Source organism: Oryza sativa, chromosome 11 (assembly GCF_034140825.1).
Source record: "Oryza sativa Japonica Group chromosome 11, ASM3414082v1".
NCBI lineage: Eukaryota > Viridiplantae > Streptophyta > Magnoliopsida > Poales > Poaceae > Oryza > Oryza sativa.
The window spans coordinates 24,770,063-24,798,040 of NC_089045.1; the positions used below are offsets into that span (position 1 = coordinate 24,770,063).

The 27,978-nt window shown below is 51.2% G+C and overlaps 1 protein-coding gene and 1 long non-coding RNA gene across 2 annotated transcripts; one reads left to right on the forward strand and one right to left on the reverse strand.

Moving 5' to 3' along the window:
- Window positions 1–376: 376 nt before the first annotated feature.
- On the forward strand, window positions 377–27,978 carry LOC136353934 (uncharacterized). The gene is made up of 2 exons (XR_010737486.1): window positions 377–732; window positions 27,573–27,978. It is a non-coding gene; the product is annotated as an uncharacterized lncRNA (long non-coding RNA).
- LOC4350850 (uncharacterized) lies at window positions 1,248–6,130 on the reverse strand. Its single transcript, XM_015761865.3, has one exon. The coding sequence runs from the start codon at window positions 6,074–6,076 to the stop codon at window positions 1,808–1,810; it is 4,269 nt and encodes a 1,422-aa protein (XP_015617351.1). The 5' UTR covers window positions 6,077–6,130; the 3' UTR covers window positions 1,248–1,807.

Here is a 27,978-nt window from a genome sequence, read left to right on the forward strand (position 1 = left end):
GTAAGCGGACAGACCTGTAAACCTGTCTATTTGTACTATAAACGGGTTCATGGTCTATCGCTTGCACCCCTAGTTTTTAACCGTACACATTTTTTTTTGTGGAGGCCGGGTTTTAACACATTTTTTAAAAACCTGGTATGTACCAACTTAATTTTTTCGTCCCATAAAAAAACAATCTAGTATCGGATGAGACATCTAGATATATCATATCCGGTTCTATATTTGTTTTTTATGTGACGGAGGGATTATATTGGAGAGGGGTGTTTTGCCAAAGAGAAAATATTATGAACGCTACCATCCTGGGGGCACAAGGGCAATTTGCAGAACTAGAGGTCGTGTCCAGAATTAGATCTTAGCCGTTGGATCGAGATGTGCCGTCCACTCATCCCACGTTCCTCAAACACTCCGGCCGCCGCCTCGCCGGCGCTTCTACCGCTTCTCTCGCCGGAGAGATGGGCGCCCCCTCATTCGTCTGCTTCAAGTGACCATGGGGCCCCGAACCCTCAAGTCCACCTGCACCGTGCCCTGCATCGCCGGGGACCTCCCCTCCCCCTCATCTGACGGAGGAGGCGGAGGTGGAGCAGCGGGCGCTGGCGAGAGGGAGGGACGCGGCCTGTGTGGGTCGCTGCAGGGGCTCGTGCGCGATCTCGAGGACGGCGCCGGCGGGCGGGCAGGCGGGCCAGATTCGTGCTCCCCGACGCCAACGACGACGACGACCGGTGGCTCCCCAAGGTGAGGCGTCTCGCCTTCTCGTGCCAATTTCATTGCTCCGTGTCCCATAGATTTGTGATGAGGATTTGGGCGTTAGTACTAGTTTTCAACTACTGCCCTAAGCCCTGGCAATGATCTACAGAGTATTAAGTCAGATTGGTCTCCTGATTCTAATTTTGAGCTGAGATGATTTACTAGCACGCATTGTTTTGGTGAGAAATGTCGTTTTTGTAGGTTTTATGGTAAATTGGTGACATTTGATGAGTGGATTGGATGTCGTGTACCATATTTCTGCTTTAGAAATTATTACATGAAAACGTACATGAATGCATATGGTGTTCGAATTTCGATATATGAGAACCACACAAATTCGAATTCGGGCATAGACACCACCATTTTAGCTCAATCAGAGGCTCAAGGCACTCATGCATTGCAAGTAACCAGACACTCGGTTGAAACAATCACAGTGACAGAAACAAACCAAACAAACGAAGTCGCTATGAACTTGATGAGGAAGAACCCGAACAGGAAGAGAGTTTTTGGCGCTGTCAAGTGGCAGCATTTTCTGGATTGTATTGAAACTTGAATACAAACAAAATAGTGGTTTTGATGCTACTGCACGCATCATGCCCGTCCTCTTTGTGCGCCATCCCGCACGTCGGGGCATGCCGTGCCAATGACATGACTAACTTGCCCTCCATGGCCGCTGCATCGTGTGCCATCCCACACGCCGGTGCATGTCAAGCCAACTAGTTAAGGATTCGCTCCGGCTTGAACAAGCAAACCTCGAGCTTACACTGACTCGAACCAAAGGAAACAGAGCAAAACAGAGTGAGGAGGAAACAGAGAGCAGGATGGAAAAACAAGGGATAACAAGAATTATTCCATCATGCAGAACATAAAAACATGCTCACGCACAGCAGAAAGAACTAAACAGACAAGTAGTGAATGTCAATCCACACTAGCACACACAAACCACACCATGGGATAAAAGGAGATGCTCCTCTGGTGACAAACCTGTTTCTTCCAGCGGAATGGGAATGTCCCAGCATTGTCTTCATCCTCTTATTCATCTCCATTTTGCTTTGTCTTGAGCTTATGGTTTATTATGTTTAAGATTTATGCTTTTATTGTTTTTAATGGCTTCTTCCACATCATTTGGGACTGAGTATCCATTGAACTCGAGCTCCTTCAACCTAGGAAGGTTATTGATGCCAGAGAGAGAGGTGAAAGATGACCAGACGATCTTCTTGAGCCTAGGAGCTGATCCAGTGATGAAGTTAATCTTGGTGATGGTAGAGCAATCAACACTAAGAAGTTTGAGCCATATGAACTCTTCTTTTTCGAAGGTAATCTGGTTCTGGCTTATGTCAAAAGAGTTTTCCAAGAGCACTAGGCAGCATATATTTAGTTCCCTGGCGATGATTCGTAGATCACCTTGCTTCAGCAATGTACCACGAAGAGTCAGCTTGGCTATTCGTTCAACATTGTAAAAACATGATGATAGCAACCTTCCGCAGCTGCTGCTGTTCAACTCAAGCTCTTCGAATTTTGGAAGCCCATGAACTCCAGAAATAGACTCTATGCAAGTGGAAGATAAAACCATCTTCTCGAGCTCACAGGCTGCCTCATCCTCAAAAGTAATATTAGTCAAGTTTGAGCCCTCAATAAGAAGGTACTTGAGGCATTTGAAATCATCTTTCTTGAAGTTGAGCACACTCTCGGTGCATGAAATGTGTCGGAGCCTAACACACTGTAACATGGGCAGCTGGGCAAAGAACTTCAGATCATCTTGGTTCAGTGGGGTGTTGCTTAGAGTTACCTTGGCAAGTTTCTTATTACCACCTTTGGTCAACAATGGAAAAAGATGCTTGGCTCCACTGATGCTTAGACTCTCAAGAAACTCAGGATGGTCTTTTAGGCGAGATGCAATATCTTGTAACTCTGGGCTTGAAGGAGTAACCTCGAGTGTGGTTGTGGGAATAGTGATTGACAGAGAACGGAGGCTTGCATGTAGGTCACTGATCGCTTTAAGCAAACTCCCAAGGTGACTTTTCTTACCATCAATAACCACACCTAGCTTCCTCAACTGGCATAGCTTCCCAATATCTTCCAAATTATCATGTTGCTGGGCCTTGACATTAGATAGTACCTCTATGTTTATCATCTTGTCTATCCTGGAAGGAATCCGGACGTTAGTGACAAAATTTCTTGGAGTTGGATCAATCTGACTAGCACCAGCAAGTAGACGCTTCAGCTTCAAGAGCAGGACATGTACTGTTGCATTTGCAGGCACCTTGGTTTCTCGGATATCCAATACCTCTAGCTCGCGGAGGCAGTTGATTTCCTTGGGCAGCTGGGTAATATCTGTTCCCTTTAGGCTCAGATATTTGAGCAGTAACATCTTGTTGCAGATGTCCTTGAGGTACCGCTGATTCTTACTAGCAAAGCACTGACAACCTTCTAGATCTAGCACCTTGAGTAGGGATACTCGAGATGATCGTGAGAGGCCTTGGAAGAACGTGCCAATTCTATCAGAGCTGCGGAGTCGAAGATCATTGAAAATGGAGAAGTGGCGAGCCAAGTGATGAGATAGGCGTGTCTCCACAATATGTTGTTTTCTGGCAATTGCGGTAATGAACCCATGAACTGGATCGCCTACCACACAGCTCTTGATCTTTCCTGTGGCACTAATATCATCAGGATAAACAAGCCACCGACGGATGAGGGCATCAAAACATCGATTTGCTTGATACACAGAGCTGGGCCAATCTTCCTTGAATGTCAACCCTTCTGCAACCCACCTTGCAATCAAGGTTGACCGCCTAATCTTCTGTCCCTTGGGGAAGATAGCTAGGTACAGCAAGCATGACTTGTATTCTTTAGGTAGATCATTGTAAGAGTACATGAACATCTTCTTAGCTATGGTGTCGAATGATTTTTTTGGAGACTGCAGGGTGCTGTGTAGCTTCCTTAACTCTTCATTGCTCCTCTTGGGATTAGCATACACAGCATGAGTGAAGATCTTCATGCAGAATTCATGCCCCTCACACTCCTCCAAGATGCCACGAAAAATCTGTGCGTTATCGTTGTCTTCATTCTTGTGCTTGCTAGTAAGCTTGAGCACCGTATAATAGTAGAGACCAACAAGAGAACAGTGATCTATAGGTTCTCGTGGTGGATAGCAATATCCTTTAGCCTGTTCTGTGCTCCCTGTGGTGAAGATCAATGCATCGGCACTCAATTCTAACAGGCTCAGAGCCTTTCTGATCTCCTCCCATCGGGATCCATCCATCATCTGATCAAATTTTAGGATAATGAGGGGGCACTGATCCTGTAAGTGATGTTTAATCTTGTCCACGATCCATTTGATCTTCAGCTGCTCTTTAAGTTCCTGCTTGATTTCTTCAATCTTCTGCTCTACTTCTTCAAAATAAGCCTCTTCGTTTTGATCCAGAACAACTGCATGTTGACCTGTTGCTTGATTCTTATCAGGTGGAACATCAGGTTCACCTGTTGCTTGATTCTTATCAGTTTCGCGTCCCCGCAGCTCCCTTAAGACATCTTGTTTTGCTTCGTTGATCATTTGTTTGATTCGTTCCTCATCCAATGTAGTGGCTGCAGTCTTTGTAGCTTGCTCGGCCACCAATTTATCTTGCTCCTGGGCCTTGCTGCTGGCGTTCTTTGTGAACACTTCTCGTAGGATTTGTTCATATTGATCTTCATGAAGATGAATTGGTTCTTCTTCATCATCGTCGTCGTCCTCCTCCTCCTCCTCCTCATCATCATCATCATCATTGCTGTCTTCATCATTATCAGCATCATGGTCTTCTTTTTCTTCCTCCTCTCCTGCTACTTGTTCTTTTCTTCCTTCTGTCTCCTTTCTTACCTCGTTCTGTTCCTCCTTCCTCCCTTCTTTCTCCTGCTCCTCCTGCTGCTGCTCCTTCCTCTCTTCTCCTCCTTTCTCCATGTCCCTCCTCTCCTCCTTCCCCTCTTCTTCTCCGTCTCCTCTTTCGTCTTTCTCATCCTCCTCCCTCTCTCCTCCTCCGCCTTGTCTGACTGCTGTTTCTTCTTCTACTCCAGTTTGCTCATTAAGCTTCTTGGTCTTTTCATCTGCTTCCATATGATCCTTCAGCCTCATGGCTAATTTTTCTATGAGGTTGTCGTTCCACTCTGGTAATTTATGGGTGTCTACTGCTTTGTTCTTCGCTTGGTCTTGCTGAGACTGGAGCACCAACAGCTGAAGGAGTACATGTAGGTCCACCTGATCCGCACCTTTCTTTTGTAGCTGAAGCAGCAACAGCTTGTTGCTCTTGTGTTGTCCTTCTCGAATGTCGCTCTTGATCTTATCAAGCTTTTCGTAAATATTCATCTTTTTTATATTCCTTTTGATTTTACCGAGCACACTTTTTTTGCTACGGTAAATGCCACATTTTTTGTAGTAATCTTGCCAAGGGTCAGGATCCTCCTCCTCCCATTCACCTTGATCTGTGGGCTGCTTCTGCGATCCGGCCGCTTCTTCCCGCTCGAGCTCCCGCAAGATGTAGTAGAGGACCTCCTTGGGTCGAAGCGGTAAAACATCAAGGTGCACCGCCGGGACGTTGACCATGATACTGCGACGGTAGTAGTAGTTTGGAGCAACCAAAGTTTCATGTGCAATAGCAAGGACTTCCTTATTATCTGCATCTGGTGCTACAATGGCGATGGACAACGTCACGATGGCGTTTCCAGGAACTCCCCCAATCCACTCCAATAACTTCGCCTCCACGTAGTCGTCCAGAGAAGGGGGCTCAAAGACGGGCCATCGAGCAGAATGATGGGCCAACGTTGGTGTTGCCACAGCAAATTGTCCTTCGCGGTCATCTTCATCTTCTTCTTCATCGTCCTCAGCAACATAGCCACCTGTTGCATCAGGTGCGGCCGCCTTCGTCGTGGCTGGGATCTCAACGCCATACCTCAGTCGTCGCTTGCCGACGTCCCGCGCCCGGTCCTTGAGCTGGCGGAGTTGGATGGCCGCTCGGTGCTGCGCGACCATCTTGCGCAGGGACCAGTAGACCCACCAGAGGTGTCGCCGGAGTCTACCTTTGGTACGGTGGATCTCCGGGTTCCCGCTGTAGAGGTAGAGGTCGATGCAGTTGTTGCAGTCCTGCGCGAGCAGGCGCACCTGGTTCATCCAGGTGCGCACCTGCTCGTCGTGCTCTCCACCCTGCGGCGCGCTCCTGGCTAGGTGCCCCAGGAAGCTGTTCATGCTCTCCATCTCCTCCTTGATGAACTGCACATCGTCCCGGACGCCGCCAAGCAGCACAGCCTCGTTGCGGATGACCACCAGCAGTGAGCTCACGGCGCCAGCCGCGAGCTCGGTCATGGCCGCTGATGGCTCCCGCTCCTTCCGTGGTCTTCAATTAAAATTGGTCTTGCTGCCTCGCGGTCGGTCGCGGCGGCAGAGGCTAACTGGCTAAGGTGGGGTTGGGGTGGTGAACTGGGGGATGTGTTCTTCGCATGGCGGCATGGGATGTGAACATACTACTACTCCTACCAAACATCCGCTTTATGGCATCAATTATTTGACTTAGACGACGGACTGAGGGTAGTCACAACCGTTCACACTCTCACAAATACTTCCCTCTCGTATTTATCTATACTCTTCTTAAAGAGCAATTAATGTACTACCACCAACTCACTGAGCATTGTACTTTTTATTTACCATCCACTTGATCATTCATGTTTTCTACCCACTACCTTATAAACTTTTATGTTATAAAATAATCTCTCTCTCTCTCTATATATATATATATATATATATATATATATATATATATATATATATATATATATATATATATATATATATATATATGATCCTATCATATTTCATCTGTACAATATAACATCTATAGGTATAAAATTGTCCCAAAAGTTTATAAGGCACGCGCCTATGAGCGCAAGGCGTCCAAGCACGGCGGCAGGGCCAAACCGCTCTGCTTGATGGTAGCGTGCTGCCGCCTTCCCGCATTGTGAGCGAGAGGCAAGCCGGGCTGCCGCGCCGCTTCATGCCGGAATCTGCCACCGGCCGGGAGATAGTCACGCTGGGCGAGGGACGCCCGGCGCCATGCTACCCGGGGCGGTCCGTCTTCTTTCTCCCTTTTGCAATGGCGGGGCTGGTTCCGCCATTTTCTTCTTTCTTCATGGATGTTCTGGAGTTTTACGATCTCCAGATGGCGCACCTCACCCCCAACGCGGTAATGACATTGGCCATCTTCGCGCACCTGTGCGAGATGTTCATCGGGGTGCGCCCATCCCTTTGGCTGTTCCGGTGGTTCTTCACCGTACAGTCGGTGTCGCCGCCGTCGGTGGTTGGTGGCTGCTACTTCCAGCCGCGGGGGCCGGTGCTGAACCGCTACATTCCCTGCGTCCTCCGCAAGAAGTGGGATGACTGGAAGAGCGACTGGTTCTACACCCCCCTCGCCGACGAAGCGCGCCTCCGACTTCCGAGCCAGCCCCCGGCGCAGGCCTCCAGCTGGCGGGCGCCGGTAGATCTGGGAGATGGCTATGACGCCGTCCTCGACCGCCTGGCGGGCCTGCGATCCCAGGAGCTCACAGGGGCCATGGTGTACGGCGACTACCTCCGTCGCCGGATTGCGCCGCTCCAGCGGCGCGCCCGGGGCGCCTGGGAGTACACCGGGTCCGAAGACTACATGAGGACCCACCAGGGGGTCAAATGGGATTGGGCTCCTGAGGACTTCAAGATAGTAGTCCAACGGGTGCTGAATCTCAGCTCCGTGGAGGCATCCCTCATTCCCCAAGGAGTCCTTCCCCTCTGCAGCGATCCAGATCGCGCCTCCATCCTGACCATCATGCTGGCGGTCGGGGCGTCGGAGGAGCGGGCTCCTCGAGGCCACGATGGCGCGGGCGGGAGCCGTAGGGGGGAACAATCTACCCCGGGAGGGGGTCGTGCTTCTGGGCCCCGCGACGGGGGCCCGGGGAGCAGCCGCCCTGCCGACGCCCGGGGGAAGAGGAAGCAGGAAGGAACCCCTCCCCTATCTCCTCCCCGAGGGGGCGGGGCGGCGAGTGCCAGCAGCAGGCGCCCGGAGGGGGCCACGCCGACGTCGCAGCCCGAGGGGGAGCGGAAGAAGAAATGGCTCCGCAAGATGGGGGGGACAGAACCATCCCGGGGAAACCTTATTTCCCCTCCAAGGTGGTCGTTTAACCGACCCCCTCGCAGGTTCGTCCCACGCCCATCGTGGCTGTATTCATTCTCTAAACGCGAGTTTTCACTCACCCATCTTGTTTGTCTTCTGGTCTTTCTTCTGTTTCAGCGAGATCCCGTCGCGTCCCTCCCGCCATTCCAAGTCCGGCCAGTCTGAGGCCGAGGATCCGGCGGCCGCAGAGGCTCGGAGGCGGGAATCTGACCGGCGAGAAGCCGCGGATCGCCTACGGGAAGCCGAGGAGGCCGCTCGGGAGGCTGCCCGGGCTCGCCAGGCCGAGGAAGCCGCTCGGGAGGAGGCCGGACTCCGCCAGGCCGAGGCGACGACATCCTCCGAGGCGACCCGTGAAACTGACCAGCAAGAGGCCGCGGATCGCCTTCGGGAAGCCGAGGAAGCTGCCCAGGTGGCCGCCCGAGCTCGCCAAGCTGAAGAAGCCGCTCGGAAGGAGGCCAGACTTCGCCAGGCCGAGGCGACGACGACTTCCGAGGCAGCTCGCGACGAGGCCGCGGGCGCATCGCTTGGGCCCACTCCCTCGGGCGACGCTCAGGACAAGCCAGGTCCGGGGGACATCCCCGAGTCCGGCACGTCCATCGGCGGCCCGAGCCGCGTGGCATCTTCTCCGAGGCGGCTCTTCCCCACGCCTTCTGTTGCCCCACTGAACGCAGAGCCCCTTCTGCAGGCCTTGGCTGTCGTAAACACCACGGTGTTGGACGGGTTAAATGCCCAGGTGGAGGCCCTGCAAGCAGAGCGGGCGGAGCTCGACGCCGCATGGGCGCGTGTCGAAGAGGGGCGACGCTCGGTGGAAGCCATGGTGGAGGTGGGCCGCAAGGCACACCGCCGGCACGTCTCAGAGCTTGAAGCCCGTCGGAAGGTGCTGGCGGAGATCGCCAAGGAGGTGGAGGAGGAGCGGGGGGCTGCCCTCATCGCCACCACCGTGATGAACGAGGCGCAGGACACCCTCCGCCTTCAATACGGGAGCTGGGAGGCGGAGCTAGGGAAGAAGCTCGACGCCGCCCAGGGGGTCCTTGACGCTGCCGCTGCCCGAGAACGGCGGGCGGCAGAGACCGAAGTGGCATCCCGGCGGCGCGAAGAAGCCCTTGAGGCCCGTGCCATGGCGCTGGAAGAGCGTGCCTGCGTCGTGGAGAGGGACCTGGCGGACCGCGAGGCCGCCGTCTCCATCCGGGAGGCAACGCTGGCGGTGCACGAGGCCGCCTGCGCCGAAGAGGAGTCCGCACTCCGCCTCCGTGAGGACGCGCTCACTGAGCGGGAGCGAGCTCTCGAGGAGGCCGAGGCCGCGGCGCAACGGCTGGCGGACAGCCTGTCCCTCCGCGAGGCAGCGCGGGAGGAGCAGGCGCGCCGTAATCTGGAAGGTGTCCGCGCCGAGAGGGCCGCACTGAACCAGCGGGCCGCTGAACTCGAGGCGCAGGCAAAGGAGCTGGACTCGAGGGCGCGCAGCGGCGGGGCGGCTGTGGGCGAAAGCGACTTAGCCGCCCGCCTCGCAGCTGTCGAACACACCATCGCCGATCTGCAGGGCGCGCTAGACTCGTCCGCCGGGGAGGTCGAGGCCCTCCGCTTGGCAGGCGAGGTAGGGCCCGGCATGCTTCGGGACGCCGTCTCCCGTCTAGACCGCGCCGGGCGGCAGGCGGGTCTCTGGGGCAGGCGGACTGTGAAGTACGCCGCCAACTAGGGGGGTCTCGCCCAACGCCTCTCGGAGATGGCCGGGACTCTCCAACGGCTCCCCGAGGAGCTCGAGAAGACGATTAAGTCATCCTCGAGGGACCTCGCCCGAGGAGCAGTGGAGCTCGTACTAGCGAGTTACCAGGCCAGGGATCCCGACTTCTCCCCATGGACGGCGCTGGACGAGTTCCCTCCCGGGACCGAGGACGGCGCGCGCGCGCAGGTCCGGGACGCCGCCGACCACATCGTCCACAGCTTCGAGGGTTCGGCCCCTCGGCTCGCGTTCGCCCTCAACTCCGACGAGGAGGACGATGACGGCGGAGTGGGCGGCAGTGGCGACGAGGCTGGCGACCCGGGCGCATCGGATTGAGCCCCCAGGCCCCCGCCAATCTTCAGTTTTTTCTTCTTTTCTTTCTTCTAAGGCCTTCGGGCCTCCTTTTTGTATAAATTAACTTAATCTGCAATCAAAATGAAGAAATTTTTGTCTCAATTTCATTTTGCTATGTGTATGAGATGAGGATGATCTGTGCCGTGGTCCTTTTGTGTCTTAGCTTGATTAAGGGCTCGTGCCCAGGTCCCAGTCCTCAAAAGGCGCGGGTCGGGGCTAGTGCCTGGGGAGATCCACGTGTCGAGACTGGCCAGGCCGGGAGCGTGGTGACCGAGGGTTATGGGTGACCCTATTGTGGGTTTTTGCCGATTCCCCCCCCCCCCGGAGTTCACCACGCCCCGGGGCACGGCTCGGTTCTGGGCCCCTTTTGGCGATTTTAGCCGACCCGAGCCCCCGAGGGCAGGATTGAGCACGAGTGACCTATTTCAAGTCAAGATTCTTCAAAAGGAAATAACAGTACAGATACAGCCTTTAGGAAATCGAAAATGCTTTTATTGAAATACAGATATAAGAGCAGATATAAAAGAAATAAAAATATGCATGTGTGGTAGCCCCCGGCCAACCCTGCACGCCCGAGGGGGGTGCGGGGTTGGCCCGAGCCCGAAACCTGACACCCGATCCCCCTTAGGGGTAGAAGCGACGAAGGTGTTCGATGTTCCATGGGTTAGGCAGCTCTGTGCCGTCGCCCGTGGCCAGCCGAACGGAGCCCAGCCGGGGGACGCCGATCACTCGATACGGACCCTCCCACATTGGTGAGAGCTTGCTCAATCCAGCACGCGTTTGGACGCGGCGTAGGACGAGGTCTTCGACGCAGAGTGATCGGGCCCGGACGTGGCGCTGATGGTAGCGCCGCAGGCTCTGCTGGTAGCGCGCGGCTCGGAGGGCCGCGCGCCGCCTTCGCTCCTTCAAGTAGTCAAGGTCATCTCTGCGAAGCTGATCTTGATCAGCCTCGCAGTACATGGTGGCCCGAGGGGACCTCAGGGTGAGCTCGGATGGGAGAACCGCTTCCGCGCCGTAGACGAGGAAGAAAGGCGTTTCCCCGGTTGCTCGGCTTGGTGTGGTTCGGTTCGCCCAGAGCACCGCTGGCAACTCCTCGATCCACGAATCGCCGTGCTTCTTGAGGATGTTGAAGGTCTTGGTTTTAAGGCCTCTGAGGATTTCCGCATTGGCACGCTCCACTTGGCCATTGCTTCTGGGGTGGGCAGGTGAGGCGAAGCAGAGCTTGATGCCCATATCTTCGCAGTAGTCGCCGAAAAGCTCACTAGTGAATTGGGTGTCGTTATCCGTAATAATACGGTTAGGCACTCCAAACCGTGCTGTGATGCCCTTAATGAATTTAAGTGCGGAGTGCTTATCGATCTTGACGACCGGATAAGCATCGGGCCACTTAGTGAACTTGTCGATCGCGACATACAGATACTCAAACCCGCCCGGGGCCCGCCTAAACGGTCCCAGGATATCGAGCCCCCAGACAGCAAATGGCTATGAAAGTGGTATGATCTGCAGGGCCTGGGCCGGCTGATGGATTTGCTTGGCGTGGAATTGACACGCTCCGCACCGCCGGACTAGGTCGACCGCATCATTGAGAGCTGTTGGCCAATAGAAACCTTGACGAAAGGCTTTGCCAACCAAGGTGCGCGAGGCGGAGTGGGCTCCGCATTCGCCTTCATGGATATCGGCAAGAAGCTCGACGCCCTGTTCCCGAGGAATGCATTTCAGGAGGATTCCGTTAGTCGCGCGCCGATAGAGGGTCCCTTCTACCAGCACGTAGCGTTTGGAGATGCGCTGGACGCGTTCACTCCCTTCGCGATCCTCGGGTAGAGTCTTATCTGTGAGGTATGCTTGGATCTCAGCGATCCAAGCAATCAATCTAAGGGAGCTGGGAGCGCTCCCCTCGGGTCCCGAGGCCTGGACTCCGACGGGCCTCGGGGGCCGGTCAGGCGCATCCGTCTCCCCTAGGGGGTCGGGTCGCGCCGACGGCTGGGCAAGCTTTTCTTCAAAAGCGCCCGGTGGGGTCTGGGCTCGCGAGGAAGCGAGCCGTGAGAGTTCGTCGGCAATCGTGTTATCCCGCCTGGGCACGTGCCGAAGCTCTATCCCGTCGAAATGGCGCTCCATACGCCGTACTTGGCGCACGTAAGCGTCCATCTGCGGGTCAGAGCACCGGTACTCCTTACAGACCTGGTTAACGACCAGCTGGGAGTCGCCTAATACCAGGAGGCGGCGGATCCCCAGTCCAGCTGCCACCCTGAGTCCTGCAAGGAGTCCCTCGTACTCTGCCATATTGTTGGTCGCCCGAAAGTCAAGGCGAACCAGGTATTTGAGGACGTCTCCGCTCGGCGAGGTCAACGTGACCCCCGCACCGGCGCCCTGAAGAGACAGGGAGCCGTCAAACTGCATCACCCAGTAGGCGGTGTGAGGCAGCTGCGAGGGGCCCGAGTTGGCCTCGGGAATGGAGACGGGCTCGGGAGCTGGGGTCCACTCTGCCACAAAGTCGGCGAGGGCCTGGCTCTTGATAGCGTGGCGTGGTTCAAAGTGCAAATCGAACTCAGAAAGTTCGATTGCCCATTTCACCACCCGTCCAGTACCCTCTCGATTATGCAAGATTTGGCCGAGGGGGTAAGACGTAACCACCGTGACCCGATGCGCCTGGAAATAATGGCGCAGTTTCCTCGAAGCCATCAGAATAGCATAAAGCATCTTCTGGGCCTGAGGGTATCGGGTCTTGGCGTCCCGGAGGGCCTCACTAACAAAGTAGACGGGCCGCTGCACCTTTCGGTGGGGCCGATCCTCTTCGCTAGGGGCCGCATCCCTGGGGCGCTCTTCGTCCAAGCGGCCTCGGGGGACGCACTCGTCTTCTGTGCCGACGACCTCGGGGTCGGAGGACGACAGGGGCGGCCTTCCCATAGTGGCCTCGGGGCCGTCCTGGGGGTCGGGGGCTCCTGGCGTCGTCGGACATGCGGGCAAAGGGCCAACTCCGGTCGTCAGGGGCCTTAGGCCACCGTTCGGCTCGGGGGCCTCTTCTCCCTGCTCTCTCCCGGGTCGAGTCGGCACAGGGTTAGCCTCGGGGCCAGAGGGCGATAGGTGCGGCCTTCCCGCAGTGGCCGCCGGGCCATCCTGGGGGTCGGGGGCACCTGGCACCGTCTGACAAGCGGGCAGAGGGCCGGTTCCGGTCGTCGGGGGCCTTGGGCCACCGTTCGGCTCGGGGGCCTCTCCTCCCTGCTCTCTCCCGGGCCAAGCCAGCACAGGGTGGGGATGCGCGGAATGAGGATTGTCCTCATCGCGCTCCACAACCAACGCTGCACTAACTACTTGCGGGGTCGCCGCTAAGTAGAGTAGCAAGGGCTCATCTGGCTCCGGGGCGACCAGAACCGGGGGAGAGCTGAGATACACCTTCAACTGAGTGAGGGCACGTTCAGCTTCCTCCGTCCAAGTAAACGGCCCGGAGCGTTTGAGGAGCTTAAATAAGGGTAGCGCCTTCTCTCCCAGCCTCGATATGAACCGACTTAGGGCGGCCATGCAACCGGTGACGCATTGCACATCCCTAAGTTTGCTGGGTGGGCGCATCCGCTCTATAGCTCGTATCTTCTCGGGGTTGGCCTCGATGCCTCGGGCAGAGACCAAGAACCCGAGAAGTTTGCCCGCAGGTACACCGAACACGCACTTATCGGGGTTCAGCTTTATGCGGGCGGAGCGGAGACTTTCAAAAGTTTCCGCTAGATCCGAGAGTAAAGTCTCTTGGTTGCGCGTCTTCACAACCAAGTCATCGACATAAGCCTCAACATTACGTCCTATTTGGCTACCCAAAGAAATTCGAGTAGTACGTTGAAAAGTAGGACCTGCATTCTTTAACCCGAAGGGCATTGTCGTATAACAATAGGTTCCTATGGGGGTAATGAACGCAGTTTTTTCCTCATCCTCCCTAGCCATGCGAATCTGATGGTAACCAGAGTATGCATCTAGAAAACACAAAAGGTCGCACCCCGCGGTGGAGTCGACAATCTGATCTATGCGAGGCAGGGGGTAAGGGTCCTTAGGACATGCCTTGTTAAGGTCGGTGTAGTCGATGCACATCCGAAGCTTGCCGTTCGCCTTGGGAACGACCACCGGGTTCGCCAGCCACTCCGGATGGATGACCTCGCGGATGAATCCGGCCTCCAGAAGTCGCGCTACCTCCTCGCGGATGAAGGCTTGACGTTCCGGGGCCTGCCGCCGCACTTTCTGCCGGACCGGCCTTGCGCCCGGCCGCACGGCGAGACGGTGCTCAATCACCTCCCTAGGGACCCCGGGCATATCCGCCGGTCTCTATGCGAAGACGTCAGCGTTTGCCCGCAGGAAGGAGACGAGCGCGTCTTCCTATTTGCCGTCCAGAAGACCACCGATCCGTGTGGTCTTCGACGGGCCGTCGCCCAGGGCAACTTCCTTGACCGGGACCTCGTCGCATGTGATCATCCGCTGCCTCGGGGCGGCGGGGACGGAGGTGCCAAGCCTCTCGTCGCCACCCTCGGGTTTGGACGCGGCGGCGAGGTGGTCCGCGCGCTGCTCCATACAAGCAAGCGCGACTTTGAGGTCGCCATGGACAGAGATGGGGCCACCGGGGCCCGGCATCTTCATCTGGAGGTAGGCGTAGTGGACCGCCGCCATGAACTTCACCAACGCGAGCCTCCCTAGGACTGCGTTGTAGGGCAGACTGAGGTCCGCCACATCAAAGCTCACCCGCTCCGTGCGGAAGTTGGCGGATCCACCGAAGGTGACCGGAAGGTCGATATGACCTAGCGGCCAAGTGTGCCCCGGCGTCACACCGATAATCGGCTGGGACGGCCGGAGCACCATCCCCGGGGCCTTGATGGCATCAAAGGCTGCGGGGGAAAGGATGTTGAGGGCCGCTCCCCCATCAATGAGGACACACCCCAGCTTCACGTTGCAAACAGTGGGGGAAACCACCATTGCGATCTGTCCTCCCCGGGCAACGCACGGTGGGTGGTCGGTCTGGTCGAAGGTGAGGGCAACCTCCGACCACCGCGCCCGGCGCGTCGCCTCATGAGTAGGGGCCGCGGCCAGAAGCTCCCGCTTCATGGCCTTGAGGCTCCGGCGGGAAACGTGAGCACACGCTCCCCCATCGACAGTGGCAATTGTGGCCCCAGGCTCTTGGAAACCTAGGTCATCATCGCCGTCATCGATGTCCTCAGCGGGGGCCTTCTGCTTGGCCTCACTTCGCCGATTGCCGGAAGGAACCGCCGGGGACTTGCCCTCTCGGCGCTCCTGCCTCCTCTCCTCCTCCCACTTCCTCGTCCGCTCAGCCAAACTTTTGACTGCGCGGCAGTCCGCGAGATCGTGAAGGGAGGTGTTGTGGACGGTGCACCACTTGCCGGTTGGGCGCTCCCTGCTAGGAGCGCCGGCCTCCTTCTTTTTGTCACTCGCAGGCCTCCCCTTTCGGGTGGCCCGCGAAGCGCCCTCGACGGCGAGGACATGACCCTCGTCGTCGGAATGGGCTGACCTCTTCTTCCTCCTCCTGTCACGCCGCCCTGTCTGAGCAGCGGATCCGGGGGCGGCCGAAGCTGCCACACCGGAACCGGAGGGGTTCCAGGTCCATGCCTCCTCCTTACGAGCCACTCGGTCCGCGAGCTGAAAAAGCTCCGCGGTAGTCTGGAGCTCTTTGGAGGCGATCTTTTCGAGCATGCGGTTGTGCCGCACACCCCCCCTGAACGCGTAGATCACTGCGTGTGCAGGGATGCATGGTATGGTGTTGCGGACTTGACAGAACCGCTGAATGTACGAGCGAAGTGACTCATCATCCCTTCGCTGTACTGCGTGTAAGTCCGCTTCTTCACCTGGGCGCGGATATATGCCTTGGAAGTTCATGGTGAACTGTTGGCACAAATCCTCCCAGGAGTGGACCGACGCGGGTGGCAAGTTCATTAGCCAACCCCGCGCCTGTCCCTTCAGGGCCATGGGAAAGAAATTCGCCATGACCCTGTCATCACCCCCGGCGGCCTCGATCCCGGTCGTGTAGACCTGGAGAAACTCGGCGGGGTTGACGCTGCCGTCATATTTTTCGGCGATGGTGGGCCGGAACCTTGGGGGCCAACGGATGTTCCGAAGGCTCGCCACAAAGGCTCTACAGCCGACACCACCAACCGGAGGCACGGAGGGCTGATCCCCGCGTCCGGACGAGGAGGCGCCCTCCGTTGCGTGGGCAGTACGTCGGCCATTACGCCGGCGCTCGATACTGATGCGGGCATCTGGCCCCCCACGCTGATCTTCCCGGGTCGGAGGTGCTGACGAAGGAGTGGCGGCCGAATGGCGAACAGCGGCCGCCGCTCGCCGTGCCATCCGTCTTGACGACGCGGAGCCGGTGGTAGCAGCACCAGAGGCCTTGGTGGCGGAGGACCGCCCACCAGCATCTAGGCGCCACCGCGCCGTCATGACCAAGTTGGCCACATCATCCAGCCAACGTTGGGCTGGAGACTCCGGGTCAGGGACAACGGGCGGGTGACGTAGGAGCGCACCCGCCGCTTGGAGCGCGCCCTGGGGCGTGCTGCCGTCGCCGTAGACGAGGAGGCGACGCTCCCCATCTCGGCGCCCTTCTCCATCACCCGTGGATGTCGAAGTCGCGGATCCTTCGACCCTCTCGAGCGCCTCCTCCCACCTAGGACTTTGGCGTGGAGGGGGCGGCGGAGTACGAGCTCGACGGCGTGGGTTCGGCTCCCCGTCGTCACCACTAACGCTCGGAGAGAGGTTGTGCGCCTTTGCTTGTTCGGCCATTGGGCTGAACAGGAAAGGCTTGGCGCACACGAAAGAATGCGAGAGCTTAGAAAAACACACGCAGCGTCCCCTACCTGGCGCGCCAGATGACGGAGCGTGGGGTGAGATTCTAAGCTCCTAGTTTGTGGAAGGTTCGCGAGCGTGGAAAAAGCACAAGACACGGGCGATGTATACAGGTTCGGGCCGCTGAGAAGCGTAATACCCTACTCCTGTGTTTTGGTGGATCTGTGAATCAAGAAGCTACAAAGAGCTGGAGAGCTCAAGAACTCTAACTCCCTTCTCCCTTTTTCTCGTCCCCCTCTCTCAGTGGGCAAGGTCCTCCTTTTATATCTCAAGGGGATACCACATGCACCACCTCTCTTTTTTGTGTGGGGACTTCTCCTCTCTTCATAAATGGACGGAGATTTGTATGGTTGCCGTCCGAATGACCTTCTGATGGGACGGCCCACACCTACCTCCACTTCCGCCGGAAGCAGGCGCGACGTGGGAATATGGTTGTCTGCTGACGACATGACCAGAGTCAGACCGGTCACAAATCGGTCATTCTTGTCCACCACGTGTCAGTTTAGCAATCTGCATGTTCGCCCTTCTTCATACAATATCTTGCTTGTAATGGTTAGGATGAAGCCTGGCATATATCTGACCGGGACCAACGTGCCATCTCCAGGAGGTAACACGCCGGCTTCGGCTAGGGACGAGTGCTTGGAGGCTCACATCCTGACGGGATGGGGCGAGGCGTGTGTCAGACCGTCTGTCGCCACCTAACCCACGATCTGATCGGTCTGCGACTGGTCACAGACCGGATAAACGAGCGCGCTGTACTGCGTTACATGCGGCGTGACGCGCTCGTCCAAATCGCAATAAATGCGGTTAGGTGAGCCCTGCTGCGCTCACCTAACCCATACACGCGGCGCGAAACCTACAAGGGGTCGGTGCGCCTCAGCCCTCGGGGCCGAAACGGGAGCGGTCCGACCCCTCGGGGAGACAAAGAGGGGGGCGGCCACATCACCCTCGGGCCCGACCCCCCCCCCGAGGGGGTCAGGCCTCGCGGGTGATTGCTCCTGCCCAAGCCCCTAATCATGATACTCTCGGTCCCATGTCACCGACAACCTTGATGCTTTAGGTTTGAATATAAGCTTGAAAAACGATTGAAAATTTTGTTCAAGTGCATAGTATGTGCATTATGAACCTAATGAGACTAAATAATTGGTGCAGAAAAATTTAACATAAATTTTGAAAACAAAACAAATGTAATAAATTTAAATTTTTATTTAAAATTTTAATAGGACAATGGATTTTTTGATTGGGAGCATTCATAAAAAAATATTGTGAGCATTAGTAGTCCTATTTTTTATAAATGCTCCTCATTTTTACATTACTTTCTTTTAAAAAAATAAATACATATTTTTATTTTATTATCTAAAAATAAATTTTATGATAAATAATGCATCGGACAACAAACTCATAACTATAATAGTTTCATGCAACAAACTTTTACATTTTTGATAATATAATTTATAAATTTCTATGTTCATTCAAAGGGTAAAATGGTTATTTTTATAGAAATTAAATGGTCAACTGACGGTCAACTTATGGGAGGGATATGGAATAGATCAAAATCAAATTTTAGAGGTATACAAGAAAGTAAGCAAAATTTAAAGGCATAGAAAAGATTAGATAAAATTTTAGAGGTATACAAGAAAGTAAGCAAAATTTAAAGGTATAGAAAAGATTAGATAAAATTTCAGGGTATACAAGGAATTAATTTTCTCTGTACATTTTTAGGATGGTTCGCTTCTCGCTACCATTTGGCAGCGATCAGAATAATAATATTTTCATAAAACCCCCTAACATAGACAGCTGCCAAGTGCCAACTCCAAGTGTGCTAGCTGTCACGCCTTTTTTTTTTTTCTGAAATGAACCCTGGTTCGATCTCAATTCATACTCCCAAGCCTTTACTCCTGCTCTGGCGCCAGTGGAGTATTTTGCTCCGCTGGCGTGGCTGAAATTCTTTGCAGAGTCCTTTGGAACAAGGTTCGAGGGAATTTGGTACGATTTAAGTCTCCCTCCGCTGGCGTGGCTGAAATTCTTTGTAGAGTCCTTTGGAACAAGGTTCGAGGGAATTTGGTACGATTTAAGTCTCCCTCCGCTGGCGTGGCTGAAATTCTTTGCAGAGTCCTTTGGAACAAGGTTCGAGGGAATTTGGTACGATTTAAGTACCTTAAGGTATTTTCTAAAGAACCGTAAAATTTATGTTAATATTAATTTAACATGATTAGGATTTAATTAATGTAACTTGTTGCTAAATACATAGAAAAGTGAGTGCTTTGTCTCAATCCTATGTGTAGCTGTCGGAGATATGGGCCCGGGGTATGCAAAGTGAGGGAAAATTACCTTCCCATCCAGCCGCGTGGCTCTACAGCCTGGCCCTACTCCCGCACCTCGCGAGTCGCAGAAGCGGCCGGAGGGCCTCGGGGTGCCACGTCGTGCCCCTCGGGCCCTCGCACTGCCTCGCCCCGAGGCCCTCGCCCAATTGCCATGTGGCGGGGGGAGCGAACGGGGAGGGGACCCAGGCTGAACAGCCATCAATGTGCGGTGCCCCAACTGTCCCTCACCGCGTTTAATGCGGTAAGGGCAGACGTGCGGTGCCGCCTGACTGACCCACGTCAATCGGACGTGACCAGTCTGTGACCGGCCTGTTGCCGGTCATGTCCGATTGGACGGGCAGCCGTGCCCCGACGTCGCCTTTGTATCCGGCGGAGTGGAGATAGGTATGACCCGTCCCATCGGAGCGTCATTCGGAGTTCCCTCCGTGAGAGGAGGACCAGCACAAGTCTTCACCCATTTATGAGGGAATGACAGGGCTGTCCCCCGTGTCAGGCGGGGGGTGGCGCTGGGTCCCGTTCAAGGACGGGCTGCTGATTAGCTTCCGGGCGAAGGCACGGATCGTGGCCAGGTCAAGGTAAAGTGGGTCCCCCTCCCATGGAAGAGTAGGTAGAGGCGGTGCATGTGGTATCCCCTTGAACTATAAAAGGAGGACCTTGCCACCGAGAAAGGGGACGACCCTCAGTAGACCTGAACTCCAGGAAGCGAAGAGCAAGAACGCTCTCCGGAGTTTAGGAACCCTTGTAACGCTCAACCACTAATCCCACACACAGGAGTAGGGTATTACGCTCGATAGCGGCCCGAACCTGTATAATCTTGGCGCTCGCACGTGATTTAGTAGCATTCAGGGCGGATACGCAATCTCGAGAGGCGAGCCCTTTCCCCCGGCCGAACTCACAAAAGGGTGATCTCACGATCTCCTGCTAGAGAGGATCATCTCCTCGACAGTAGCAATAGTAAATAAGGAGAAGAAAAGACTACCTGTGGGGAATGGGAATGGGCCTCTGGTTGGGCCAGTTCGTAGCCATGAGCTGGTACATACTTCCTCTGTTTCATAATGTAAGTCAATATTGCCCACATTCATATAGATGTTAATGAATCTAAATATATATGTGTCTCCAGATTCATTAACATCTATATGAATGTGAACAATTCTAGAAAGTTTTACATTAGGGAGTATATAACTGTTGTAAAGAAACAAAGATCTAACACTGTTAATGTAAAATGATCGGACGGCTAAGATGAAATGATGATGTGGCGTCCTGTGGAGCAAGTTTTATAGCAAAAATGACTGTGGCTGTGGCTGTGTTTAGATCCAAAGTTTGTATCCAAACTTTTAACTTTTTCCATCACATTAACCCACTGGTGGAGAAACCCTTTGTAGTCCCGGTTCGTAACCCCCCTTTAGTCCCGGTTTCCAAACCGGGAGTACCAATCCGGGACTAAAGATCGCTATCTTTAGTCCCGGGTGAAATAACCGGGAGTAAAGATCGATCTTTAGTCCCGGTTGGTGTTACCAACCGGGACTAAAGATCGAGCTGACCTTTTTTTTTTTTGCATGGCCCTGTTGCTGCATGGTTTATATATATATATATATATATATATATATATATATATATATATATATATATATATATATATATAAACCATGTATATATATGTTTCAATACATATATATGCATACATATATATATGTATATATATATATATATATTATATTATATTATATGTATATACATGCATAATATATATGTATTTATACATATATATGTTATGCAAATGCATATGTATATAGATATATATATGACCAAAATATATTTACATTATAGAAAATATGTACACATGCATATAGAAACATATGTAGTCATGTATTAATTACAATCCATTATATGTCCTAGCTAGCTACGATTTCGACGTAGTAGTAGTCGCTGCTAGCTCAGAAGCTAAGGACCGGTGAATTGTGTTTCCGTCGTAGTAGAATTCACCCTTGGGATCAAGGATTTCTTCGTTGATGAATCCCATGAGTTGTTCTTGAACCGCCGCGATAAATTCCTTGTGTGTGGTCAGGTTATCCCTCATGCGAATAAACTATATGAATGTATGAAATTGATTAGTAATTAAACAAGAAATCGCTACGTAATGAAATTTTGAATTTATTTGTACGTACATCGAGCTCTCTTGTGGTGATGATTTGGTCTGCAAGGCAGTGGCAATACTCGCACACGTAATAGCCGCACAAGTTAGTTCCCTGCTTTTGCTTTGCGCACTACAAATAAATGACAAACAACGAGAGATCTAATTAATATACACTTGTATGTATTTGAATCGGAGAAATATAAATGTAGAGCATGTGTACTCACAGGAAATTTGAACTTCCGCCTAAGTCTTTCTCTCCATTTGCCGCGGACCAAATGACGGAACCGATACCAAGCCCTACATGGAGTTTAAAGCTATGATTCGTAGTAGCAATTAACATAACCAGATTTTCTTAATTAACAAAGGAACTTATGACGGTACTTGTCTATAAGTTCGAAAACCTTGTCAAACGTAGACTCTTTTTTATCCATTGAGTCATATACGTTGACGGTGCAGGCCTCCAGGTCGAAGAGTAAAAGCACCCAGTGGAATCTGCAATGTGCATGGGATGCATTACATATGCTAAGTGTTTCGTGCGTATATGCTAAGTCTAATTAAGACTACAATAGTCAATTGCTACTTGTCGCACCAATTCCGTAGTCAATAATTACATACTAAGTCTAATTACAAATAAAGTAATCTTATATTAAAACTCAAATAATATTACATGCTAAGACTAAAATAGTCATGTATGCTAAGTGTTTCGTGCGTATATGCTAAGTCTAATTAAGACTACAATAGTCAATTGCTACTTGTCGCACCACTTCTGTAGTCAATAATTACATACTAAGTCTAATTACAAATAAAGTAATCTTATATTAAAACTCAAATAATATTACATGCTAAGACTAAAATAGTCATGTATGCTAAGTGTTTCGTGCGTATATGCTAAGTCTAATTAAGACTACAATAGTCAATTGCTAGGAGTCGCACCAATTCCGTAGTCAATAATGTCATACTAAGTCTAATTTGCAATAAAATAATCTTATATTAAAACTCAAATAATATTAGAACACTACACAATCTTATATGATAAGTCTAATTACAGGTCTAATAATCTTAATTAATTGCATTACAAATATAACAATCATTTATATTATTACGTCACTTGCCTGCTCCAATTCCTTCTAGGGCTAGCTCTTCCACTCAGGCTTGACGGACGACTCCGACAACACGTCTTTTCTGCAAGATACAAAAAGATGTATTAGGATAAATGCGAAGTAACATATATATATATATATATATATATATATATAGTAAATTTGTTTGGTGCTCCATATATATATATATATATATATATATATATATATATATATATATATATATATATTGCATTTCACGTTAACGTTCGTCCTCGCTCGTTCGCTCGTTCACGTTCCCTAGCTCGTTCACGTTCGTTCGCTCGTTCTCGTTCACGTTCGTTCCCTCGTTCTCGCTTGTCTTCGTTCGATCGTTCTCGTTCTCGCTCTCGTTCGTTCGATCGTTCTCGTTCTCGTTCACGTTCTCGCGGCAACGTACGTTGACGTGTTCGTTCTCGCTCTCGTTCGTTCGATCGTTCTCGTTCTCGTTCGTTAACGGCGGTGTGGCGGCATCGAGGCGGCGGTTGACGCGGCGGTGTGGCGGCGGCGGCGGCGGCGGCGTGGCGTTGCGGGGCCGTGGCAGCGGCGGCGTGGCGTGGCGGCGGCGGCATTGCGTGCGCGGCGGCGAAGGCGGCGGCGGCGTGGCGACGGCGGCGGCGGCGTGGCGTTGGCATGCGGCGGCGGCGTTGCGCGGCGGCGAAGGCGGCGGCGTGGCGTGCCGGCGGCGGCATTGCGCGCGCGCCGGCGAAGGCGGCGGCGTGGCGTGCCGGTGGCGGCATTGCGCGCGCGGCGGCGAAGACGGCGGCGTGGCGTGCCGGCGGCGGCTTGGCGCGGCGTCGGCGTGGCGCGTCGTCGTCGTGGCGCGGCGTCTCGTGGCGGGCGGCGCGACGGAGAGAGATCGAGATCGGAGAGATCGAGATGAAGGGAGATCTGGCGGCGGCGGCTCTCACCCCAGAGATGCGGCGGCAGCGGAGGAGGCGGAGGCGGCGGCGAGGACGACGAGCTCGAGACGACGGCGAGATACGGCGGCGTCGGCGCGGGGATTTGCCCTAGGCAGTGGCGGCGAAGGAGAGAGGCCGAGAGAGATCGATTGGCCGAAAACGTCTAAGTGTTGGTGAAGAAGACGAGGGCGCACCGGGAATATATATACCCCCGGATCTTTACTCCCGGTTGTTCTCAACAACCGGGACTAACTTTAGTCCCGGTTGTTGAGAACAACCGGGAGTAAAGAAAAGATCTTTACTCCCGGTTGTTGAGAACAACCGGGACTAAAGACTCAACAATCGGGAGTAAATATCTTTTCCCGCTATTTCGAAATTGTTTTTAAACCCGGTTAGGGTTAAGAACCGGGACTAAAGATTATAGCACTACATATGATTTTCGCTTACATATGTGTTTATAAAATAAAAGTTAATGCATTAACATTATTTAAAGTACAAAGATTAATGACAATTACTTCGAAAAATTATTTTTGTCTGTAATAAATTAAGTGGATAAATCGTAATAAGCAAATATATGACTTATAATTAATAAAAATTCCAATATATATATATACTTAGCATATATATGAATGATATTATTATATTGGTAAAAACTCTAATTAAGATATGTATGTACATACTACATGATTTAAAATTAATAAAAATTGTAATCATCATACATACTTAGCGTAGGAATTATATTAAATTAAATGCTAAAAACTCTAATTAACATATGTAAATGCCACATGCATGATTTAAACCTTTTAAAAATTCGAATAGTCATATATAAGTAGCATATGAAAGATAGTAAATTAAATTGTGAAAAATTCTAATATATGAATGATAGTTTTAAAAATATATTAAATTTAATACTTTTAAAAATTCTCCAGTCAATTATAATTAGCATATGAATGATAGTAAATTAAATGTTAAAAACTCTAATTAACATATGAAATTGCCACTTGCGTGATTTAAAACTTTTAAAAATCCTCTAGTCAATTATAATTAGCATATGAATGCTAGTAAATTAAATGTTAAAAACTCTAATTAACATACATATGAAATTGCCACCTGTGTGATTTAAAACTTTTAAAAATTGTAAGTATCACATATAACTAGCATATACATGATTTAAACTTGTTGAAACCTCTAATAATCGTGCGTAATTAACATATGCCATACATCAATTGATTTATATGGATAATCAATACATCCAAAATAGTTTACATCGTGTACACAATAATTACGGCATTAGGTACACGTCGATGTCGTTACCAGGTTGCTTGGGGCCTTGAATAATAATCGGCATCATTATGTACTTCCTCTTCATGCATAGCCAGGGGGGGAGGTTGTAGATACACATCGTAACGGGCCAAGTGCTATGGCCGCTGCTCATCTCTCCAAAAGGATTCATGCCATCCGTACTCAAACCAAACCGTATGTTTCGTGCGTCCTTTCCAAATTCTTTAAATTTTCTGTCGATGTTTCGCCACTGCGAACCATCGGCGGGGTGTCTCAGCATCCCGTCCTGTTGACGCTCTTCAGCGTGCCATCGCAACATTCTAGCATTCCCCTTGTTCCTGAACAAACGCCTTAGCCGTGGTATTATAGGGAAATACCACATCACCTTAGCAGGAATTCTCTTCTTTGTTAGCTGCCCGTCAACTTCTCCTGGATCGTCCCGTCTAATCTTGTATCGTAGTGCTTTGTAAACAGGGCATGCTTCTAGGTTCTCATACTCCTCACCACGATATAGGATACAATCGTTCGGACATGCGTGAATCTTATGAACTTCCAGTCCTAACGGGCAGACTATCTTCTTAGCCTCGTACGTTGTCTCGGGCAATTTGTTTCCCCCCGGAAGAATGTTCTTGACGAGTTTCAATAAATCGCCAAATGCCTTGTCACTAACCCCATTTTTTGCCTTCCATCGCAACAACTCCAGAGTGGTATCCAACTTTTTGTGCCCCTGCTCGCAACCTGGGTACAACGAAGTTCTGTGGTCCTCCAACATCTTGTCCAATTTATGGGCCTCCTTTTCACTTTCGCAGTCCTCCCTGGCGTCCTGCAACATCTGATCAAGATCATCCGCAACGTCGTTACCATCAGCAGCTATTTCCTCCTCGCCCGTTTGATTTCCTTCAAATCCAATATACTGAGCAAAGTCCGGAATATTGTCGTCTTCCACTTCATTTTCTTCCATTTCAACACCTTGCTCTCCGTGGGATGTCCAACAATTATAGCTTGGCATGAACCCCGACTCAAACAAGTGGAAATGAATAGTCCTAGATGCAGAATACTCCTTCTGATTCTTACACTTATTGCATGGACAACAAATAAAACCCCTTTGCCTGTTAGCTTCGGCCACTCTCAAAAAATAGTGCACGCCGTCAATAAACTCTTTGGACCGCCGGTCAGCGTACATCCATTGCCGATCCATCTACATGAGTCAAAAAAACCGTACACAAATAATTATTCTTACAATAATGACAGTCATACAATAATTATAAGATATCTTTATTCATACAAAAATCATAAAATATTACACCAAATAATTCTTAAAAACTATTTGTAAAGTTTTAAACTAATTTTAATGTGTTTTACTTCTTTTAATTTTCATTTTAGTTTGTTTTCTATTATTTAAGATTAACTTTCACTAGAGTTTTCCTTCTCAACTATTTTATAAAACCTTGTTTAGCAAATGAACTAAATTTCTATATATTCTTTCTTCCCCACACACATTTTCTCTCTCATCAACTTACAACTAAATTTTGGAGACAAAAAAAGTGTGCAAAACATAGGTGCAAATGTACTATGACAAAAAAAACATTGGAGGATGAAGTTGCAAACCTTTTAGGCACCTCCGATTTGTATGTAATTAATCACCAAAATAAATTCAATAGAAATTTTGGCATGACCTCCCCTCTGTTTTGAAGAAATTTTGAAGCTTGCTCGGGTAGCTGGAGGAGGAAGAAGACATATATATAGGGGTGGGACTTTAGTCCCGGTTGGTAGCACCAACCGGGGCTAAAGATCACCGGGATCTTTAGTCCCGGTTGGTATAGTTACGATCTTTAGTCCCGGTTGGTAATACCAACCGGGACTAAAGATCCCGGAGGGGCCTGACATGACCTGACAGCATTCGAACCGGGACTAAAGATGATCTTTAGTCCCGGTTGGTAACATAAACCGGGACTAAAGATCAAATATGCCCGTTACCCTTTTGAACCGGGACTAAAGATCATCTTTAGCCCCGGTTTTTATTGCATCCGGGACTATTGTGGAAATCGGCCGACCGACGAAAGATGGTTTCTCCACCAGTGACCTGTCATATACACATAAATTTTCAGTCACATCGTACCAATTTTAACTCAAACTTCTAACTTTGGAAGGAATATCATGTATATATATAAGAAGAAGGAATTGAATTCGTCGAGTGGCTCTCGTGCTAGCAGCTTTCTTGTCTTCTATTGCTAACGTCTTTAACTTTATTTTTTTACTGGGGAATGTATTCTAGCGGAACAATCCAACGCGTAGTCCATCATGTTTGTATCATCTTCCCTTCTCTTCCATCTACCGGTCACTACTACTACTAAACCGTTCCAAAACTGTCAATGGATTGCAAACAGTCCATGGGACATATGGGAGTAGGAGTCGAAAAGGGAGCCATCTGCGTTATCTTTCTTCCCACGGCACCACTTACCACCCTATAACACTCAGCCGTGACTGTTCTGCGTCCACACCTCCGTTAATCGTCGGCTGAGATCGTTCTATCCTACTGCTAGAACAGCGTCGTCTAGCGATGTGCTATGCTCCGTAGACTGCAGCTGGAGATGGATAAAATCAAGCTGCCACTTGGTTGTTTGGATTAACACTGCTCGAGCTGTTTGGAATCTTCACCTCGAGCTAGCAGGCCTGGTATGCTTCTACAGGAGTGTCACCAGGAAAAGGACCATTGTATCGATGCTGTCATCAAGTCCGCCTTTTCTATTTCTGCTGAATAATCTTCATCTATATAATCTGAACCACCATGATATAATGACAATAAACACTTATTCTTTTCTTCATTGATAATTTATAGGCCTCTAATCTAAACGTGGTAATATTTATTTTTTACCTTATGATAACACTAGAAAATGGACGTGCCACTTGGCACGCGGGATAGTCATTGCTCCTTTTATAGCATATAAATATTATCAGGTTCTTTTATAGAATTATTTAGCTTATTTATATATATCCCCTACTGCAGCGACGATAGAGCTTTTCGGTGACAATGGGATAAGGCGTTGAGATGAGTTCAAATGTGGCTGCGGGGTAACAGCCACCAGGAAGCAGATGATGTCTACTCACTGGTGGAGAAATGCTTTTTAGTCCCGGTTCGTAACCCCCTGTAGTCCCGGTTTTCCAACCGGGACTACGAATCCGGGACTAAAGATCGCTATCTTTAGTCCCGGTTCAAATAACCGGGACTAAAAATCAATCTTTAGTCCCGGTTGGTGTTACCAACCGGGATTAAAGATGGGAGCATCTTTAGTCCCGGTTGATAACACCAACCGGGACTAAAGATATTTTTTCTTTTTTTTTCTGCTTTTAATATTGAATATTGATTTCACACCGTCCCCTCCCATATCCAAATCATCACATATTACATAACA